We start from the raw sequence: 16,508 nt of genomic DNA, 5'->3' as shown, positions 1-16,508 counted from the left end.
AAACACCCTTGGGATGCTGTAATCTCGTGAGATCTTTCATTTCATTTCTTCAAGCTCTTGCTGCTGATTCAGGTGTATCTGTTTGTATAGGAGACAATTCAAGAAGGCTTAGATTATTGTTTTTTTTTTTGTTGTATGGGTGATTTTTAGGGAGAATAAAGAGTGTTTAAAAACAGTAAAAAGTATGGACTGTTGCTACCAATATTCTTCCAAATATTTTATTTCGTGTAAAACAAGAAAGAAAAATATACAAGTTTGGAACTTGGAACCTTTAAGTGTAAACCAAACTTAATGTTTTTTGGACATTTAATTACATTATTTTTATAATTTAAATGCATTTCTTTTTAAATGTAAATGCAATTAGAGTGACCCACTTAAATATTACTAAAGTAATTATATATGGAATTTTTTAATAACTTCTGTTGTCTTTGAAATATTGTACTGTGAAATACTGAAAAGCATTTATGGTAAACTAAATTAATCTAATTTGTATGCCATGTATTTAAATGTGTAATTACACATTTGTAATGTTGAAGTTGCAATGTAGTACATTTAAAACATATGATCTGTAATACATGTAAGTTTTACATACTTTTTTTTTGTTAATATTATCAAAATTATGATACAATTATCAAATATATTTTTGATATCAAAAAACACACTACTTTAAAATTACAATCAAGTACTTCATATGTGCTTTAGTATCAATGAGCACACTTCTTAAAAGCATGACAGAAGACTATTAAAATATAAAAAAACATTTGATTTGACAATACTATAACATTTTAAAAGGTGCATCTCAATGTGTTAAACAGTCATGAAAATCTACTCTATTTAAGTACACATAAGTGGCTTTTTTTTTTTTTTTTTTTTTTTACAAAATAGACCAATCAGAACTGAGTATTCCAGAAAGCCGTTTATGCAATAACATCTACCAGAGACAGATATTTTTATAAACACAGAGGGAGTGCTATCAAAACATTTCTCTGTTGGTTTGATTATAATAACATGTCCAGCATAGCAACATCTGCTCAACCAATGGCATGAGTTTAGGGCGGGTCTTTCTGATTTTGCGACCAATGGCAGATGAGGGAGCACTGAGGAAACCTTATTTAAAAAAGTCAGTATTTCTGTCTTTTTTTTATGCACTAGTGGTGGAAAATTTACACACCTCACTTTTAATACAACCATTAAACTTTTCATTAATGCTTAACAACTATTCAGTATCCAGGTGAAAACAATGCCTCCAATAAACGGTACTATTCAGAGAGCATTACTATTCAAATCATGCATGTGACGACTATAAACTGATAATTATTCTGCCCTTGAAAAAGTCCTCAAATTTGAATGATAAGCAATTTATGTACCGTTTCATTGTTCGGCAGGAGAAGAGAAAAAAAAAAAGAATCTCAAATTAATATATTCAGTGGATGCAAAGGCAAATATCCCTTTATTGTTCAGAGCTATTTGTTAAAGCAAGCAGGCAACTAGGCTTCAATTGATTCATTCTGTAAAGGGATCACACTGTGTCTGAGGTGCCCCCAAGGGCCTCATGTGCAGCTTCAATTTCCAGCAACTGCAAAGCCATAAATGACTGCAGAATCAACATCCTTACATACAACTGCAATCAGTGCAGAGGGTTCTGTGCCAGGAAAAGGGTAGAGGTGAGTGATGGAGCTTATTTCGTCCCTGGCTTGTCTCTACAGTGGATTACTGGCTCGTGCTGTGGCTCATGAGAGCTGTGCTGATGTGCAAAGTCTGAGTCTTTTTCATTCAAGGTCAAGTAGTTGGACAAAACAAAATTCAGCTTGCACCAAAGGCCCTGTCTTCACTCTTTTCCCTTACACAGATAAAAGGGAGCTTAAAGGTGGATCTTTATTAACCATTGATTTTGAAATCCAATCCTAGACTTGGTTTAATCGGTGCCGTCATCCTCTTTTTCTGCTTTGAATCCATGATCCAACGCTGATAAGTCAAACAGAAGCAAAATATAATTTAGTGACTATTTCTACAGGTTATTGCTGATGCATAAGCAATATCGAAAAAATAGTGCTGATATTCAAACCAACAGCATGGAAATATTAAACATGCTTGTTATCATATTGGCAATAACTTTGTATGTCCTTGCTCCGCCAAATCAAATAGTTTCAAACAAAACCATCCAGACTACCCTGCTGTGCATCTCTAAGCATCACCCATGATTGGTGCTTCATTCTTGAATGAATCAGTGTTTTTGAAATGTAAAACACAATCTGTCCTCTAACCAATATGCTCGTATACGTAGGTTGTTTGTCCAAATTCCTGAAATATGACCCATGAGAGAGTATACTACAATTGCACCCCTATCAGCAAAAGGTCGTTTTCATATTAAAGGGGGGGTGAAATGCTATTTCATGCATACTGAGTTTTTTACACTGTTAAAGAGTTGGATTCCCATGCCATGGACAAAGTTTCAAAAATTAAGTTGTAAGTTTGAAGGAGTATTTTTGTTCCAAAAATACTCTTTCCAGTTTGTCACAAGTTTCAGAAAGTTTTTTTCGAGTATGGCTCTGTGTGACGTTAGATGGAGCGGAATTTCCTTATATGCGTCTGCCGGAAGAGCGCGTGCTCCCGTATAGCAGAGCAATGAGAGCACAGACATTCACTGATCAGAGCGAGAGCGAAATGTCACAAAACAAGTGTATTTTTGGTTGCCAGGGCAAGACAACCCTGCACAGATTACCAAAAACAAAAAAACAAAAACAAAAAAAAAACAGCATTAATAGACCAGTGGATGGAGTTTATTGTTACAGAGCATCAACGGAGTTGTGCAAGTGTTTTTGTTTGTTCCCTGCATTTCGAAGATGCTTGTTTTACAAACAAGGCCCAGTTTGACGCCAGATTAGCGTATCGTTTATTTCTTAAGGACTTCGTAAGCACAACAAGTAAACAACATGCGATGTTGTCATCAAACTGCACTTTCCACATGTACACCTTAAAAAAAAAAAACTACGAAAAAAAAAAAAAAAAATGACATAAAGTGAAACTTAGTCATTTTCCAAAACCGCTAAGCAAATATATACAGTTTCAATACATACCACATAGAGACGTCGTTGCTGTAGTCGTTGTTGCTGCTGCTCTTGTTCAGTTTCAGCCTCTGGATCTGATTCTGGATCATAAATATACGGCTGAATCTGACTGTTAGCCATGGTTTGTTTTGGATGATGTTTTTTCCCTCACGATAATGTCACAGCTTCCAGACGCTCTCAACACAAAAGCCTACTGGCGCTCGTGATTCTTTAGCTCTGCCCACACGTCACGCCTCCAGCCGCTCGTGTTTTTCCGGGAAAAATCGGTACAGACTATCTTTCTCTTATAAATATAATAAAACTAAAGACTTTTTGGAGTTATGAAGGATGCAGTACTACTCTATAGGTACTCAAGATTAACAGGATATTGAGTGAAAACGAGCATTTCACCCCCCCTTTAATGTTTTGTACTCTTTTATTTGCACTCTGATTTGCGTTTCGTGTAGCTCTGTTGTTGCGTTATACATTGATATGTAATCATGTTATCATGGGTTTGATCCCAGAGAACGGACGTGCACGTAAAATGTATACGCTCAATAAATCATAATTTAGCATGATTTCTGTGAGGTTAGGTTTAGGGGTGGGATTAGGTGTGGTCATTCGAACGAATAAGCCACTTAGTTAAATGTGTACAAATTACTGTGAGATCGCTGTAAAAAGTCCAGACATTGCATTTAAATAAACGTGCGTTTTGATTGGTAATGACGTTATACGTCATTTCACGATGACAGACGCAACGTGATACTGTCATTATTTTTACGCCCGCTAGAGGCCACTTAACTTTAAAACGTGAATATAGGTCTTAATAAGGTGCTTGCACAAATGACTTTGTTTTTTGTTGGAGGACAGGCTCATATAGTCAATGGGGACCAGCAACTGTTTGGTTACCTACATTCTTTAAAATGCCTTCTTTTGTGTTCAACAGAAGAAAGTAACTAATACAGGTTTGGAACAACTTGAGAGTGAATAAATAAAAATTGTCATTTTTGGTTGAACTATCACTTTAAATGCCCTGATCTTAAATTGGGAATGTAACTGTCCCAAAATCCCCCAGAAGGTGGTATCTTCTTTTTCAAGTTTTTCATTACATCACTCAATGGTGTGTGAATTCATGACAGCATTGATAAAGCACAACTACCTCACACCTTCAGCACTCATACATCCCTATATAAGAGATTTGACCACTAAACTTCACTGTGGGAACCAGGCATTTCTCACTGATCCAAATGATTGACTTGGTCTTATGAGGCCAGAGTATGGATTTCCAGAAATCTATATTTTGTAAATATGGGCCTTGGAAAAGTCCAGATGAGTTTATTCTGCTTTAGCTACAGCAGGTAGTTCTTCTGTGGACAACAACCATGTCACTTCTGCAAGCTCTGAGACACATCTGTCTATCTATTTATCTAAGTGACAACCTGTTATATTACTTGTTCATTAGAAGAAAATATCAGTATGTATTTGACTCTGTATTATACAATGTAATGTTAAACAAAACTTTACCTAATGTAACACAAACAACCTTTTAAGTGCTTTTTCAGTTAAACTAGCCTGCAATGAATTTTGCATAACTGTGCAATTCTTGAAGTATATTTGCACTCATAAATGTGCCTGCTTCTCACAGAATCTACAAAATGTCATTCATTTTTACGGTACAAAAGTTATCATAAAAATTTTGTTGTTTTTTTACCTTCTAATAAAAGTCTTCAAGACAAAATAAGTTTAATTGTTTTTATCAATACTACTACTATACTCACAATAATAGTAGTAACTAATTAATAATAGATTTTTTGAAATACCATATTCAAAAGCTTGCATTCGCTCGATTCTTAACAGAATAGAATATAATAAAAAATAGTCATTACCTGGATAATTAAAGTGGATTTAGAACAACTTGAAAATAGTAAAAAGAATGAGTTTTTACTAACCACATGAACATTTGTCTCCTGGCTGGATGCTGATCCACCTTTATAATGCCAAACCTCACAAAGCAAGATTGAATTCAGAGCAATGACTGACGATATATCAGAGGCCACAACCTTGCTTTAAAAAACATTGCTTTCATTTTTCAGGAGACAGTAGCTCATAGCAATGGTCTGAATGGCTGGATTTATAGATGGCGCTCTAAAAAGCATAAAAAAAACTTGATTCTTAATTATTTGTGGCATCCATGTGTGTCATTCAATCTGAACAGTAAAGTTAAGAGGATATTTAGACTGGTGGGTTAAAACAGACTAGAGTCAAGCATCAGTGCAGCCCTCACTTTACAAACCTTTATTCCTTGTTGATCAATGCGGCCGAAAAGCACATTTCCATGAAAGTGCCGATGGGAGGGGAAAATTCTGTGTGTGATTTACTAACAATGCACTCATTAAAGAACACAGATGCAGTCTGATCATTTCTATAATGACCAGTGCAATCTACCAAGAGCAGCACAAATTAAAAAGACATGCTTTTTTTGGACGCAAAATAATGGCGCAAATACCTGTAACTTGACAAGCGCGAACAGTAGTAAATTGCGTTGCGTGATTCATTTGAATACTCTCCTCCCATAAATTTGGCATCTGAAAGGCAAACTCCTACAAATGCATATTTAATAATAATACTTTTTAAATATATTTATATAGAACTTTTCTGGGTACTTAAGTTCTTTACATGAAAAGGGGGAATCTCCTCAACCACCACCAATGTGCAGGATCCACGGCAGCCATAGTGCACCAGAACGCCCACCACACACCATCTCACTGGTGGAGTGGAGACAGAGTGATGAAGCCAAGCAGTGTATGGGGATGATTAGGAGGCCATGAAGGTCAGAGGCCAATGGGATTCCAAGTCAGTAGTATTAGTATTTTATTATTTAGCAAGGTCAGGCGCAAATATAACTGTGTACACACCTTTTCAGGGCTATTTCTTCACTGCGCGTCTTTAGTAAATCCTAACAGTACTATTTTAAACCCACAAGATGGTTTGTGCAGGCGCAAGCCCTAAATATCTTGTTTCCCACAATCTGGGATTTTTTTCTCATGCATTTTATGATTGCCAAAATGGTCACATAGAAAAGAAATCTCTCTCCTCAATAAGACGTGCAATTTGAGAAATCACTGATATCCTTAGCAGGACAAGCTACTTGTTTTGATAATTCCTGAATGCATTTAGATTCCTAGTCTGAGCCAACTATTCAAACATAGTATAAAAAGAGATCAGGGTATCCATTTTCATTTAGTTTGAAGAACATATAAATATTTATGACATGCATAAGCTTATATCAGTGTGAAGGCAAATAGACAAAGGATGTCACATTGAAAACTTGTAGCTCAAATGATTGCTTATTTAGAGAGAGGTCATAAATAAACTTTTGCTTTTGGTTACATTTTAGAATTTACATTTTAGAAATACCAAAAAAAAACATGCCAGTTCAGTTTCTATGCAAACATGTGGAGAAAAGTGGATAATAAATGCTTATTTTTTTCTCAGGGTGTTTTCAAGTGCTGTATTGAGATTTGATAATAGCAACCATTCATAGGACATTTGCATTTTGGAGACACATTTTAAAGAAACAGCTGTAGGCCACCTTTAAAATTTAACAATTTTATCAATCATATATCTCACTTGCAATAGTGTATTTAGTATTGCCTTCTATCTCTTTAACCATAATACTTTTAACTCTGAAACTAAAGTGCAAAGTCATTGTCTTTAGAACTGAATCATTGATTCATTTATCAGAATGATTCTTGTGTTTCTCAGAGAGGTGCAATCTAAAGTCTCCTTTAGATTTGTTTGGAACTATTTTCATTGTTCATAAATCAAAAACTGACAATATTCCAAGTCTTAACTGTTGTACAAAACCAATACGACATTTGCAAATGTGCTGATGTGCGGGAAAAAAACAGCACTCTTGCCCAGGTATTGCTTAACTACCTATATCCTTTATAAATAAATATACATTAAAGACAAGAACTCAGCAGAGGGACATTTTTGCCTTATAGCTGTACCTCAAAGATCCTGAAGTGGACATTTGGAGGAGAAAAACTGAAAAGACACACTTTACAAACTGTCAAAGCAGAAGTTTGGGTTAGCTATTCACAGTCTAGCTGTTGCATATGAACTTATGGATGATGCCAGTGACTCCAGGACAGACAAGTGCAAAACAACATTTTTTTTGTTGCATTGTAGTACACAACGTCAGTAAGATATGCATTCTTGCATTTCTAAACACTCCATTTCAACAAGGCGATGAGCACTTTGAACAACAACAGGCTGAGTTTTCTATAATCACAGTTGCACTGAAGCCCATAACATCAGGACTATCTGGTAGAAAAAACATCCGTCAAGCTTTAATGGCTTTTATTGAGCGGCTGCCAAAGTAAATAATAAGTGCAAACCAAACATTCAGAATCTTTTGTCAAAATGATGTGCACTTGATTCTGAAAACTGGGATAAAGGGCCACAACGTTGTGTAGATGGTAGAAATGTAGGTGCAGGTCTCAGGTAGAGGTCTGCACTATAATAATAGCTCTTGCACTCCATTTTTCTGCCTTCTTCTCAGAACGTCTGCCCTTGCTGCTCTCTATCAAACACCATTCAGGTTTCTTTCCACTTCCATCTCCCACTCCAGCCTTTCCTCCTCCTTCAGAAGGTGTATGGTGCCTTCTGTTTGACATTTTGCAATCATGCTGCACTGTGTTTTTCTCAAAGCCTCCATGACTTTCTTTCCAAAACAGTCACTAGCTATATGAGCAGTGTTTTTTTTTTTTTTTTTTTTTTTTTTTGCACTGCTACTATACTTGGGTCGGTATGATTTTTTAAATGGTTCTGAAAGATGACTCTTACACTCACCATGGCTACATTTATTTGATAAATCATACAGAAAAAAAAAACCCATTAATATTATGAAAAAATATCCAAAATAACCATTTTCCATTTGAATGTAATTTAAAGCATATTCATGTGATGGAAAGCTGAATTTTCAGCATCATTACTTCAGACTTCAGTGCTTCAGGAATCATTCTAATGTGCTGATGTGATGCTAAAGAAACATTTCACATTATTATCAGTGTTGAAAACCATGATACAATTTTGTAAATATTAGTTTATTAATAGAAAGTTCAATAGAACAGGGTTTTTAAAAACAGAATTTTTTTCCCTTACTGATTAAAAGTATTAATTTCATTAAAATTGACTCTAAACTTTTGAACTGTAGTGGAAACGTAAAAAAATAAAACATTCAGCATCATCATTCAGCACAAGTTTTAGAGTAGATATAGAGTGCAAAAGAATATCTTAAAATAAATGAATAAATAAATAAAATTTTTATTCTCTTACATTACCATGGATTTCTTAGAATTCATTGATTGTTAAACAATTTAAGACAAACACAACAAGCTAACAGAAACATTTTATAACATACCAGAATTTCATAAAAGTAAGTTAGAGACAAACGTTACAAGGATAAATAATATCTGTGGGCTCAAGAGCCAAAGGCAATCCCCATCTCCATTTGTCAAAGATCCATTTAACAGAGTAATGGGAGCAGTCCCCCACAACAACACTGTTTTATCTCGCTTTGGCAACACATTGACAAACTTTTGTTGACACAAAATGAAACTTATATGACACTTATATATGACACTTTCTTTATAGTTCAACTATTTCATATCAGTTTTCATAATCCACTTAAAATTTTGATTTAACTGTGTATTTCACAAAGGAAGGATACCTTTCAGGAAAGTGAAATATATCTTGTAACTCAACACAATGAAAAAATTATAATGGCATTTAGAAGGATTTTGATGCAAGAAAGTACTGTATATGTGTAATAAATACACATTTTTTTTGAAAGTATAAACAGACTTTACTGAATCTAGAAAAAAAGAGCATTTACTTTTATCTTTCGTTCAGTGCTCCTGCTGTAAAACCACATGCCACAAGCAGCTGTGTGAGGTTTGGGATTTTTGCTGAATGGCAGAAAGTACTTGATAAACCCACAAAGAAACAGCTTTACTTCACATTTCACATGACATTTAGGAAGCATGCAAGCTGTTACATTTTCTGAAATACTGTAGATGCTAATAAATATTTCAGACATAATAAGCCATTCTTCAACTCTTCTGTACATTTCTGTTTCCATTAAAAACATATTCACTCGAGGCCATTACATTCAGCACTTTGCAATATGGTTTATGGAATCACTTCGCTTGTGAATAAAAGAAGTGGACTTACTTGTATTGCATGTGCACTTTTAGTGTACTTTAAAATATTAGAAGTACACTTTTTATAAAAGCATTATACTTCAACCGTATTTGACAATGGAAAGTAATTATGAAATCATATAAAGATATACAGGTGCCTGTTTTCACATATAAGACTTAAATTCTAATAATGATCTTAAATTCAACTAATTACATTTAATTTAATTCATATGCAACTACATGTCTGAACACCTTAAATTCATTTTTCATTTAAGGAGTAGATTAATTTTATTCAATAAAGTATTTTTCCCTACAAAAAGTACTCATATTTCACATGAGAATAAAAAAAATAATTTCCTCTACAGAATAACATTTTTGGAAGATTGTAGCCGTGGAAGTCAATGGTTCCCATCAACTGTTTGGTCTTATTTCCATTTTTTTGGGTGAACTATTCCTTTAAAACTTATTTTTCCACAATGATTCATATAGTTTTATATTGTATTATTATTCATATAATAAGTATATTATTATTATTCAAATATCAGCTATCTTTGACCATATTTTTTCTGCCCATCAGCTTGAAGCTGTAATTTTCAGTTAAGCCTGCCACTCAACATACATTAATTTAATTAATTACAGTAAATGACTGAATTTATTAATTTGTTATAATAACAGTTAAATGGGCCATTTATTCATGGCCACCAGCTGAACATTTGCTCTAATACTCAGCAGACTGACATTATCTCAAAGCAACATTCATAATTCTCAGAACATAAATAGCTACATATCCGAATACCTGCTTATTCCAAGTGTTTGTAGTTTTCTCATAGTCAGCTTTGGGGATGATGCGTGTTTTGTTACAGAACTTTCACAGCACTAAACCGCTGAATACACGTGAAAAATCAACATGTTTAAGCCAGACTCGCATGATACGTGGAAGTGTGCTGTATGGTTGAGTCTGTGAGATTCACAGTGCACAGCATGTTTTCCTCTTGTTATGTTCCTTCATGAGGATTTGGCTCTGCTTCAGCTCTCCAGGAGCAAACTGCACAACATGAATAGAGCGAGCGTTCCTGAACGCCTTTCAAGGAGGGTGATATGAATTGACGTGCAACTTACTGTTATTAAAAGCCATTTTCTTTACACTAGCATATGCACAAAAATAAAACTGCATACCACAAGAAGTTTGAAAGAGGACAGTTCTTTCACCCAAAAACGAAATGAAATCTATTTATTCAGCCTCATCCCATATGTTGTTATTCTGCGAATGCTCATGCAGCTTATCGCCATACAAAGCTCCAAAAAGGGTCAAAAAACCCACTCAAGTACCAAAATAGTGGTCCATGTGTCTCGTGCACTATATGGAGTCTTCTGAAAACATACGATAGCTTTGTATGAGGAACAGACTGAAATATTGTTATTCATTGAAAATCTTTCTCAAGCTCTCGAATGCCATTCATCATTCCACATATTTGAATATTCTGTGCTGTGTTCGATTGTGACAAATGCCAGAACTTGGCTCTGGGCTTCAGTGATGTCAAACCTGGCTCGCTCTTTTTAAATGTGTGTGCAAAACAGATTTGAATACTTCGGCAATGGAAGATTTTTATGAAGGTATTTTTGATTCAAATTAACTGAGCACCTGTGGCAGTGCAATTTGTAGTTGTAGAGAAAAGCCACACATGTGTATCAGTAAATTTGAAGTCACAGAGTGAAATGTTTTAAGAGTTGCAAACCTGTAGCCTTTTTTTCTCTCCCACAAACACAACACAACAGTTACACCTTCTCAAATTCTTCATTGCAGGTGCACAAATCCTATTCTACAAATCACACATTTAGAAACTCGTACGCTCACATTTTTGAAACAATTGCTGGAGTGAATGTGGTGCAAAACGCATTTACACACCCGCATCAAGAAATGTGCAGTCGTGGAGAAATGTTGAACATCCGCAAATCAGTACGTGAATTCATCAAATGAGAGTTGCACACTTGTAGAATATTTTCTCAGAATGTCTTGTATATTTTTCTAACACAAACACAAAGTACATAACTACAGCTTCTTGAATCTGCTGCGATGAAGCTCAAACACTGTTTTTTCGCTTTCAAGCGACAAGTTTCGCGCTCTCCCTTTTGCACCGAGATATTTGGTTCAAAAGTGATTTGTGCATCTGTAGAGGTAGTGGGCGGGACTGTTTAGAGATTACAGAATTTCAGCCAATCAGAAGAGCTACTGAGCCAGTAGATATACGCCCCAAGCAGTTTTACGCCCCTGTTGTTCCTCATGCGTCCAGTAGGGGAAGGCAGTATATTAGTATATGAGCCCAGTCATTTATGAGAACAGCAGACCATATCTATATGTATGATAGCAGCAGACCTTCTTGAAGCGATACGGATGAGGTATGTTAAATAATCTGCTAAAGTACTTGTTGTTGATTGTATTGTGTAATGATGCAACATTTATTATTTATAAAAGATTGATCAATTAAATAAGAAAGAATAGCGATATCAATTCAAAAGATGGATCAGTTTATTTCGAGAGGCAAAAGTACTTGATTGAGTCAGATGTTCTGTCTGACTCAAACTTAACTAACCACAGTCTATCATCAATGGACAAAAAAAAAAAAAAAAAAAAAAAAACAATCAAAGTGACTTGACACTTTTTCCAAGTGTTCCATCAATATTGTTCATTGAAGATCAGGAGCGAATTGATGTTATCTACACTCAGATGACTTCAATTTTGGATGGCACACCTACACACACCCACAGTGACCAGATCAGATTCATTATGGATGTCCCTTTTCCAGAGGTATGGTCTTGTGTGTTAGTTGTGCTCTGCATGGTGTCATATTCACATTGTTTTTAATGTCAAATAGTTTATCCATAATGTTAGATAATTTCTATAAAATAATAGTTTTGTGCTTAATATAGAAAAGGAACTTTGGATTTTGTTGTAAAAAAAAAAAAAAAGCAAAATGATGCTTGGCTTATTTGGGCTGTGATAAATCTTTCTCTGGTAGTCCATCATCTGTGCTCTTGCTGTTGTGAAAGATGTGTCCATCTTGGAGGCTGAGGAGAAATTCCTTCGAGGACCTGTCATTGACGCAAGGTACTGTAAGGATCCTATAAAGGAAAAAAAAAATTGAAACATGACATCCTGCCATTATTTATAAATAACCATTGTTTTCTACCACTATGCAACTTTTGCTTTTTTATTTATTTTTATCAGTGAGTGGGATCACTTTGACCGCAGGATAAAGAAACAATTAAAGAAGAGTGGCAAACCATTGGAGAGTCATCTACAGGAGTCATGCTGTTAAGAAATAACCAAGTCATGGTGTTAATAAAATTTTTTTGTGAACAACAATATTGTCTTTCTTTTAAATGACCCTTGGAACTTTAGAAAATTGTTAAATTTTGTTGGTCTTCATAAAATGCTATGTAGAACATGTTCTGTTGCTGTATAATGAGCAATTGTGAATTGTAAAGCAAATATTTCATTTAGGATCCATATGATTACACAGTACTGTATGTCTAATGGCCTGAATATGGTTAATATCTAAATATAACTTAATATAAATTCACAACATCATATATCAGTCAATCTCTGTATATAAAAACAGTTTATAAATATATATAAATAATACATTTTACAGTAGGTCATAGGTCTGCAGCCTCCCCCTACTGGACGCATGAGGAACAACAGGGGCGTAAAACTGCTTGGGGCGTATATCTACTGGCTCAGTAGCTCTTCTGATTGGCTGAAATTCTGTAATCTCTAAACAGTCCCGCCCACTACCTCTACAGATGCACAAATCACTTTTGAACCAAATATCTCGGTGCAAAAGGGAGAGCGCGAAACTTGTCGCTTGAAAGCGAAAAAACAGTGTTTGAGATTCATCGCTGCAGATTCAAGCAGCTGTAGTTATGTACTTTGTGTTTGTGTTAGAAAAATATACAAGACATTCTGAGAAAATATTCTACAAGTGTGCAATTCTCATTTGATGAATTCACGTACTGATTTGCGGATGTTCAACATTTCTCCACGACTGCACATTTCTTGATGCGGGTGTGTAAATGCGTTTTGCACCACATTCACTCCAGCAATTGTTTCAAAAATGTGAGCGTACGAGTTTCTAAATGTGTGATTTGTAGAATAGGATTTGTGCACCTGCAATGAAGAATTTGAGAAGGTGTAACTGTTGTGTTGTGTTTGTGGGAGAGAAAAAAAGGCTACAGGTTTGCAACTCTTAAAACATTTCACTCTGTGACTTCAAATTTACTGATACACATGTGTGGCTTTTCTCTACAACTACAAATTGCACTGCCACAGGTGCTCAGTTAATTTGAATCAAAAATACCTTCATAGATTTTTAGTGAATAAACAATTTCAGACAAACCAATCATAGGCTTTGAATAGTTATCAAATGGTTATTTCGCTACAAACTTTTCTTGTATGTTTTTGGAAACTTAATTGCATGTCATTTGCAATTAAATGAAAAGTGAGTGCTATTAGCTGAACTTTAGAATGTGTGTGAAACTTATTTACTTCTTTATATTTATTTTATAATTACATCTATTGTACTTAAAATACGGTTAAAGTTTATTGTTGAATGTACTGACAAGCATTTAAGGTGAACTTAAATATGTGTTCATGTAATTTCTTTTGAAATGTGTATGTTTTGTATTTCAATATATATGTTATTACACATTTGTAATGAAGAATTTGAACTATACTATATCTAAAATATAGTAACTTTAAATGTAACACCAAATAATACATAGACACTTTTAAATACAGTTACAAATCAAGTACATGTGCTTTAGTATGAAATACATATTAACCATCAAAACACTTCAGATAAGGTCAACTATGTGTCATATATGTCAAGCTTGGACAGATACACTAATACAGTATCAGCAGCATATAAAGACTCTTTATGCTAGTATATTGTTAATAAATATACTTTAATCTGTTTGCCCAGGCAAGAGAATCAAACAATACAGGAGAAAGGGGACATCCCTGCTAAATTCCAGTTTTGTGTCATGCTCATGTGAGGCATCCATTCATTTTCAATTCTAGCAATAGGGTTGAAACTTACAAAGGGTCTGCAAACTTCTAATTGATTTTTTTTAAAGACTTTATGCTATTTTGATCCTGCAGCATTTGTGGAAAGATGATAACAGTCCCTTTAATGAAAATAAATAATGGCTTTGCTGCAACAGCCTTGAAGTGCAAAATTACATATTTTTAGGAAAAAACACAACAATTAAAATAGAGTGAAAATATCCTAAAATATGTTTAAAAAATGCTTATAATAAATATGTATATATATATTAGTATTTGTACTAATATTAAACAAAAACAAAATGTACAGGTACATTAAGAAAATGTGTGTGCTACATAAAAACATTTGTACAATTTGGTTCTAGTTTTAACTGATCGTCAATTACTGGTATTATCTCTCTTGTCTACCTTGCAAGTTGTCTTAAGAATGGAGACAAGTTTTAAAGATGCCATGGAATGCATTGATATAATGTTTTGTTCTTTGAGGTCCCCAGTGTCACAAACGAGACAGGAGGCAGACAGGATGGACCGTTTGAGAGTTTTATTAGCAGAATGCTCCGAACCAGACAGGAATATCAGAGTGAGAGCGAGTATGGACCAATATCAATTCAACTGAACGATCTCTGATCACAGTAAGTGGAAGTGGGATCACCGAAGGAGGACTGAAGGCAGAAGAAGACTGGCCGATCTTTGAGGGTTCTCAGAAGATTCGCGGATTCTCAGGCGAGTGTTGAGACAGAGTCTGTAAGCCATGTAATGACGAGATCAGACGGAGACTGAAGGTTGAGAGTGGGTATAAAAGGGTGAGCAGTGATGAAGGATAGCAGGTGACGGTGATGAGGATGAAGAGATGCAGGTGATGACAATTAATATTCAGGGGATGACGAGCGAGTGGGTGGAGGGAGTGATGATGATGGTGGTGGAATCCTGACACCCAGAGTGTGTATGCGTGTGATGCAACTGAGTCAGAGAAGTACGGATTAGGGGTGTGCATGGATAGTCGAACATTCAAATATTCGTTCTGCTCTAATTATTCGATAAATAAAAATGATATTCGAATTTAGTAAAAAAAAAAAAAAGTTCACAATAAAAACTAATTTGGTCACTTTCTGTGATTCTCCACGGCATATTTGAAGATGTATGCAAGCAAAAAAATAATTAACGAATGAATAAGGGGCCATTCACATATCGCCCTAAAAACACGTGGAAAACGCTAGGCTTCTCCTTCTTTCCAAAGCGCTCGGGCAGAAGCGCTCCTGAGGCGTCTGCCGTTGCTAAGCAACAATGATGTTCTCTCCATGGAGTCGCGGAAATTTCAGCAAAGGATAAATGGATTTGCAGCACAAAAAATCGCTTTCAGTAGCTCTGCTGAATTCTGTTGAATTTATTTCAAAATGTCAATCCATATACAGCTATGATCAGCTGTTCCTTCATCTTGGCTGAGCAATGTTGTTACGGGAAAGGATGAACCGCGCTTGCAGCATTCTGAAAAGTTGAGATGTTTTTAACTCGATGCGGTGCGGACACGCCTGGAAAAAACGGGCGCGTTGCACCCACTGATATATAGATATAAACATTATCAGAACATTTTCCTTGATGTGAGTGGTGCGGATGCAACCGCCGCCACCAACGATGACGAGGATGCAATGCCCACTCGTCGGAAAAGGCTGAGCCAGTTAGTTCTCCAGCGATGATTACAGAGAGTCCAACCGAGACGAGTGGGAACAGTTCTTGATGGAGCCATATATTCCACCAGATTAGGATCCGATTCAGTGGTGAAACGAAAACACGAAGCCCTTCAAAAAACTTATTCACTTAGCGCACACAGTTATTTGTGAGTCCCGACAACGTCTGTGCCGTCAGAGTGCGTTTTTTCCGCGGCCGGCCTTATTGTTAACAGACTAAGGAGCCGACTTTCCCCCTATCATGTTTACATGCCCGTATTTCTTAACAAGGACATGTAAAACAATAGAAAAAAAAGCTAAAAAGTGTAAAAGTTAAGTGTAGGCTACGTTCTACAATAGCCTTATTGCTGCAAGCTGATTTATGTTTTTTCTTTGTTCCCTTTTTTTTTGGTTTTAATCTGTACTTTTGTTTGTTTGCATGCATTGTTAAAGGTTTTCAGCTACAAAATGTGTAATGTTCAAGCTTATTGTGTGTAAGCTTGTTCAAAATGACGGAAACAAT

At 35.3% G+C, this 16,508-nt stretch overlaps 1 protein-coding gene across 3 annotated transcripts; it reads left to right on the top strand.

Moving 5' to 3' along the window:
- The first annotated feature begins 11,578 nt into the window (after nt 1-11,578).
- On the top strand, nt 11,579-13,116 carry LOC127962422 (PWWP domain-containing DNA repair factor 3A-like). Of its 3 annotated transcripts, none has more exons than XM_052561980.1 (4): nt 11,579-11,653; nt 11,924-12,062; nt 12,274-12,362; nt 12,483-13,116. In XM_052561980.1, exons 1-4 carry the CDS (start codon nt 11,616-11,618, stop codon nt 12,571-12,573), a joined length of 357 nt encoding a protein of 118 aa, XP_052417940.1. In that variant the 5' UTR covers nt 11,579-11,615; the 3' UTR covers nt 12,574-13,116. The 3 variants fall into 3 exon arrangements, 1 of the variants encoding a protein (XP_052417940.1); XR_008154587.1 differs by having other exon boundaries at nt 11,586-11,653; nt 11,950-12,062; XR_008154586.1 differs by having other exon boundaries at nt 11,601-11,653; nt 11,955-12,062.
- The last annotated feature ends 3,392 nt before the right edge of the window (nt 13,117-16,508 follow it).

This window comes from Carassius gibelio, chromosome B7 (assembly GCF_023724105.1).
Source record: "Carassius gibelio isolate Cgi1373 ecotype wild population from Czech Republic chromosome B7, carGib1.2-hapl.c, whole genome shotgun sequence".
NCBI classification, from domain to species: Eukaryota; Metazoa; Chordata; class Actinopteri; order Cypriniformes; family Cyprinidae; genus Carassius; species Carassius gibelio.
The sequence above is the reverse complement of the archived record's forward strand: the minus strand, read 5'-3'. Positions and strand labels throughout refer to the sequence as shown.